The sequence below is a fragment of the Dermochelys coriacea genome, chromosome 8 (genome assembly GCF_009764565.3).
Source record: "Dermochelys coriacea isolate rDerCor1 chromosome 8, rDerCor1.pri.v4, whole genome shotgun sequence".
NCBI lineage: Eukaryota > Metazoa > Chordata > Testudines > Dermochelyidae > Dermochelys > Dermochelys coriacea.
In genome coordinates this window covers 18,306,496-18,312,495 of record NC_050075.1, presented here as the reverse complement: position 1 = coordinate 18,312,495, position 6,000 = coordinate 18,306,496, and the positions used below count along the sequence as shown (strand labels likewise).

The 6,000-nt window shown below is 45.4% G+C and overlaps 1 protein-coding gene across 1 annotated transcript in view; it reads left to right on the top strand.

The window, feature by feature from the left end:
• Positions 1-952: 952 nt before the first annotated feature.
• LARS1 (leucyl-tRNA synthetase 1) overlaps positions 953-6,000 on the top strand; it is a 45,785-nt gene continuing 40,737 nt past the window's right edge. The window contains 2 exon segments of the mRNA XM_038413878.2: positions 953-1,108; positions 4,670-4,788. Coding sequence (XP_038269806.1) covers positions 1,103-1,108; positions 4,670-4,788 — 125 coding nt within the window. The 5' untranslated portion in view covers positions 953-1,102.

Here is a 6,000-nt window from a genome sequence, read left to right as displayed (position 1 = left end):
TTTGTGTTGCTCTCCTCCTAAATCCCCTCTAAGCTGTGTGGCCGTGTAGCAGTCTATTAAGCACTGCGCAGGCGCTCAGGGCTCTGGCAGGGAAAGACGCCTCTCCCTCTGCTGCGGCTGGGGGAGAGGCGTCCTTCCCCCGACCCCAACCCAACCCAGCCCCGGACCTGTCGCGGCTGGGAGGAGACGCACCCCTCCTACATCACCCAACCCAGCCCCAGACCTGAAACGGCCGGGGTAGAGGCATCTCACCCCCCCCAGCCCAGGTGCTGCTGCAGGGAGAGAGAGCTGGGGGGAGTCCTCTCTCCCCACTGTAGCTCCAGGGCAGTCTACACCCCAAACCCCTCATCCCCGGCCCCACCCCAGAACCTACACCCCCAGCCAGAGCCCAGACCCCAACCCTCTGCCCCAGCCCTGAGCCCCCTCCCACACTCCAAACCCCTCAGCCACACTCCTGCCACATCAATTTTGTTATGTGCATCGATATGGAGGTGTCACACATCACCTCCATATCGGTGCACATAACAAAATTCATTCCACACATGCATGGGAAAATGAGAGGGAACAGGGCTTCTCCTCTGGAACTGTCTCCAATTTGTCCACATGTGCTGTCAGCTGCTCAGTCCCCAAGAGCAAGGGGCCCTTGGTGCAGACACTGACCCCTCTGCTGGGCTGGACACTAAATTCACTAAGCAAGACTCCAGGCTCAGGCAATCGCTAAAAATGGCCAAAATAAAGGCAAGGGGCAACAGTAACCCCAGTCCTACCCTTTCCCCTAGGCCCAAGCACTAAGGAGGGGAAACTTGATACTCCCCTATCTTTGCGGGTTGGTATAGCCCAATGATGGGCATGACGGGACTTGTAGGACCACTGTGAGGCCTCTGGGAGCTACACGTCGACCCGCCGTGCGCCCCGCGGCGCGACGATTTCTGGGACCTGTAGTCTTCCAGCCCCTCCAGCGTTCGATTGACAGAGTGGAGAACTACATTTCCCGCGAGGCCTTGCGGTAGCGCTCTGGCCTTGTGCTTGCCGGTGGGTGGCTGGCAGCTGGTACAGCGTGGAGAAGGCTGCGGAGGCCAGCTGGGCAGTCGCAAAGGATAGGATGATGGTGAGCATGGGGCTGTGTCCCGGGGGCACCACGGGCAACTGGTGAGAGAGCGAGAGATTGGGGGTGTATGTGTATTGTCCACAGGGCGAGAGGCTGGGGATGGGGGCTGTGCATTGTCCCCCAGGGAGAAGGGCTGGGGCTGTGAACTCCCCATAGCGGGTAACGATGACAGCAGGTTTCAGAGCAGCAGCCCTGTTAGTCTGTATCCGCAAAAAGAAAAGGAGGACTTGTGGCACCTTAGAGGCTAACAAATTTATTTGAGCATAAGCTTTCGTGAGCTACAGCTCACTTCATCGGATGCATTGGATGTTGTAGCTCACGAATGCTTACGCTCAAATAAATTTGCAAAAAGAAAAGGAGTACCCGTGGCACCTTAGAGACTAACAAATTTATTAGAGCATAAGCTTTCGTGAGCTACAGCTGAGCTGTAGCTCACGAAAGCTTATGCTCTAATAAATTTGTTAGTCTCTAAGGTGCCACGGGTACTCCTTTTCTTTTTGCAAATACAGACTAACACGGCTGCTACTCTGAAACCTGTCAAATAAATTTGTTAGTCTCTAAGGTGCTACAAGTACTCCTTTTCTTTATGACAGCAGACTGCACTCTGTATGGGGATAGCCATAGGGGTCCATACAGTCTCTGTATCCATCAGGGGCCTGTGTATGCTCCATTACCTGTCATGCCTTCTGCCAAAGGATCTCGAAACAATTTTCTACCATTGATTCACTGAACTTCACAAGGCCTTGTGAAGCTGTTGTTCTCTGTCCCTTTTAGGAAAGGGGAACCTGCGGCACTGAAAGGTAAAGTGACTTGCCCAAGGTTACAGAGTGGGATGGTAGCAGAGCTTGGGAAAGAACCTGTGTTGATGCCCAGTGCTGTGCTTTAACTAGCATATGGCATGTATGTTGTTGCTCGACCTTAGCCTGTCAGTATGGCACATGCATTTAAGGGGTTCTTCCTTTTTAGGCTGTCCTGCCAGAGGACTTTTGTTTTACAGTGTAGTGACAATTATGCCATGGTGTTGAAACACTACCCAAAGCTATCTAGGATTGGTATACTACTATAGTCAGTGTCTTGTAAAATGCAGGACAGCTCCAGTAAAAATTGGCACTTTCCCTTGAAAGAACAGGCAAGTTTACTTAGACTTAAATTTTGGCAGTTATAAAATGTTTATAACAAAATTTAAAAATAAGAACTTGGTTTATCTTTTCTCATTGTGTAAGGCAAGTATTCTCAGCCCCCCAACATGCTGTAAAAACTCCATGGCCCATCTGTGCTACAGTAACTGGTTTTCTGTGTATAAAAGCCAACGCTGGCATGAAGGGGTAGCAACTAGGGCAAATTGCCTGGGGCCTCATGCCACGGGGCCCCTGCTAAGCTACATTGCTCAGGCTTCGGCTTCACCCCAGGTGGAGGGATTCAGGGCCCTGGGCTTCAGCCCCATGCAGTGGGGCTTCAGCTTTCTGCCCTGGACCCCGTGAGTGAAACACTGGCCCTGCTTGGTGGACCCCCTGAAACTTGCTCATGGCCCTGGACCTCTGGTTAAGAACCACTGGTGTAAGGTCCATACACTAATATGATATTTGGGATATCACTATCTGTTGCATGGATAGTGGAAAAAATATTGTTAAGAGATTATGAGTATCCATTTTAATCTCAAATATAGGGATCATTCTGTATCGAGCATCAGAGAACAAGAAGATGTCAGTAGATGGGGTAGATTCGAAACATTTCATCAGGTTATGTAATGCCTTTTGAATGGTTTATAGTCATTCTGTGTCTTTCAAAGGCACCCTTTTATTTCTGAGGTCCCCAAACCCCCCTGCTAGAGGGGGTGCAGAGGAATGTTCTGGGGGGATGGCAGGGGATGGGTCAACCCCCACGAGGGGAAGTATATGTTTATGAATACATCTTAAAAATGTATCAATGTTCGTTGCTTATAAACTAATGCAACTTAGTTTATTAAAACCTTTAGCCAAAGATCTTATATTTCACATGCAATAATGCAAGCAGATTCTGCTCTCTTGCACTTTTAGGAAGTATTATTTCCATTTCTTGTATGGGAATATTGAAGCACAGTGAAGTCTAGAGATTTGTCCAGCGTTACACAGCGAGTTACTGAGAGAAATAGGAATAGAGAGCCATGACTTATCGTCCCTTGTTCTAACCGCTACTCATGCTACTTCCCACTAGATCCAAGCTGTTTGCCAATATCTAACTCATTACTTGACTGCAGCCATGCTGTGCTTATAACAGGCTTTCTTTGAGGCACATTTGCAAGGCCCTTTGTATGCTACTGATGGCTACATCAAGCCTTCTGTCTTGGAAGAAGAATATTAATTACTTCCTTTGAGATTTTTGGTCTTATCACATGATTAAATCTTAGGAATACAGCCATATGTGGATCAATCACTCATCACAATATCAACATGCTGAAGCTTGTTCAGGCACTATGGTGGCAGGGAACAGTGTGTTCAAGTATTGTCACTCATTAACGTGAGGTCAGAGCAACAGTGAAGAGCAGTAATATTTTAAATTCAATAGAAAACCAAAGTTAAATTAGAAGTATGGTGGTACAATGCTGGTGAGATCAATCAGCAAGGGCTAATGCCTTTCTGTGGCATAAAGTAGAGATCAACTTGAATCAGTTTGGAAAGAACGTAAGTGATTTTGGATTAACTGTTACAATTTATTGTCCAAATGGTCCCTTTGTGCCAGTGCTTTCATGTTTTAGAATTCATGCTGGTGATAGCAAAACATGCAATATAGCCTCTTGGTGCTTTATCACTCCTGCAACAACACTCTCTGCCAAAGACTATGTACTGAGAGCCTCTCCATCCTTTTAAAACTATGCAAAATAAACCAACCTGTATTTTTATTTTTAAACTTCCTAACTCCTTGGTCTTTAGGGGCACAAATTGAACCAAACCACTTACGATTTGCTTTGTTTTTTTTCCTAATGTTGGGGGTGGGAACTCTGTAATGCACAAGTCCATGGTAATTTAGTTGTGAAGTAAAGACAGATCATTTAGCAATAGGGCTCCAGGACAGGAGGCTTAATTGCAAGTGGCTTCCTAAAACTTACTTGGAGCTAATATGGGGGCAGCATGGTTTAGTTATCTGAGCACACGGCAGTGCATTAGAATTTAAGAGTTCTAACCTAATGCAAATCACTCATCCCTATTTGATATCATGGAAACTGAGGTAGAAAAGTTAATGGTACTTCATTTAGGTAGCGAGTTTATGAGGATTCATTAATATTTATAGTTGTGCTTTGCTGATGTATAGCATTATCTGAGTCCTAAACATTTTACAATATTCACTGAATTTTAACCAGGTGACACTAGTTTTAACCTTTTAAAAAAATCTTAGGGGAATAGGAGAAGCATTAACTTTTTGATAGATGGCAGAGTGCTAAAGTTTTTTGTACTCCAGAATGATGATACAGTTCTAATGTCCAGTTACAGAATGAATGCAGAACTGTTCTGTGGTCTAATGAGTGCAAAAATATGGTAAATGGTTGGCCAACTGGCTAGATTTTTTTTCTCTTGTGTTGAATAGGAACGGAAAGGGACCGCAAAAGTGGACTTCCTGAAGAAAATTGAAAAAGAAATCCAGCGGAAGTGGGATGTTGCGCGAGTGTTTGAGGTTAACGCATCTGATATTGGGAGCCGGACAAGGTAACACTTTTGTGTGGGGAGGGAAAGCTTCTAAATAGAGCTGGTTGGAATTTATTTGATGGAAATTTTTTTTGGTCGAACACTTGGTTTTTTTTTTCTATTTTCCAACCACTTTGTTTTTACATAATCCAAAATATTTTTCTGTTTCTACATTATGTGGGAATCCCCGTTGCTGACAGTTTGTAAAGCAGTGACGCATGTATGTTGGCTGAAATACCAGTGAGCTGAAAGAGATTTCTTCCATTTCCTTTGTAGCAGCAGATGCTGCTGAGATCAGTGAGTGAGGGTGTTTCTGAGATCCCCTCTGTGACCATACTTTGTTGTCCTGGTAAAGATTTATTTGTCTTAATATTTCAATATGGGGCGGTTTGCAGTTCTTGCAAAACTACTCCCTGAATAAGATAATTGGTGACCCAAAAGGGGAAAACGATCTCTGAATGCTAAGAGAACTAGTGCAACAAACCATGTGTGGTTATTTTCCTTGTTCAGATTTCAGGAGGATACAGCAAAAATCTTTTATATGGGGCAGCTGACATCCCCTATCTTTAATATTCATGATGTTATCCTCCCAAAAGGTCATGGATTTAAATCCAGAACTATTAATGTTTTAAAGTTTCAGACTGCAAAGGAAAGGTACAGGTCAGCACTCCATAGACAATTTTACAGTAATAAATCCTTGATCTGGAATTCCACGGGACACTATGGTAGCATACAATCATTCTATTCGTAAATGGAGAAAAATCTACTTTGCTAAATTTAAGTTGTTTATACTTATAGTTAGCATGCAGTTCAATTTATTTTGGGGTTTAAGGTCCTATGGCTTTAAACTCTTGGCACTTTTTGTAAAAGTTAAAGTAGATGAAACTAGCTAGAACTACCCCAAAACAGAGTTTCCATGTCACTGGTGCAGCTGGGAAGGTCTCTGCAAACAGCTTGTCCTTGAATAGTCTAATTAGGAGTCAACCAAGTCACCAAATAGGATATGCCTTACATCAGAGGTGGGCACACTACGGCCCATAGGCCATGTTCGGCCCATGGGACCCTCTTGCCTGGCCCCTGAGCTCCTGGCTTTGGAAGCTTGCCCACAGCTCAACCCCTGCTGTCCCAACCTCCCCTGCAGCTTCAGCATGCCGCGCCGCCGGTGCAACACTCTGGGCAGTGCAGTTGCAGAGCCGTGGCCTGACCCGGTATCTTGGTGGCACGGCTGTAGTG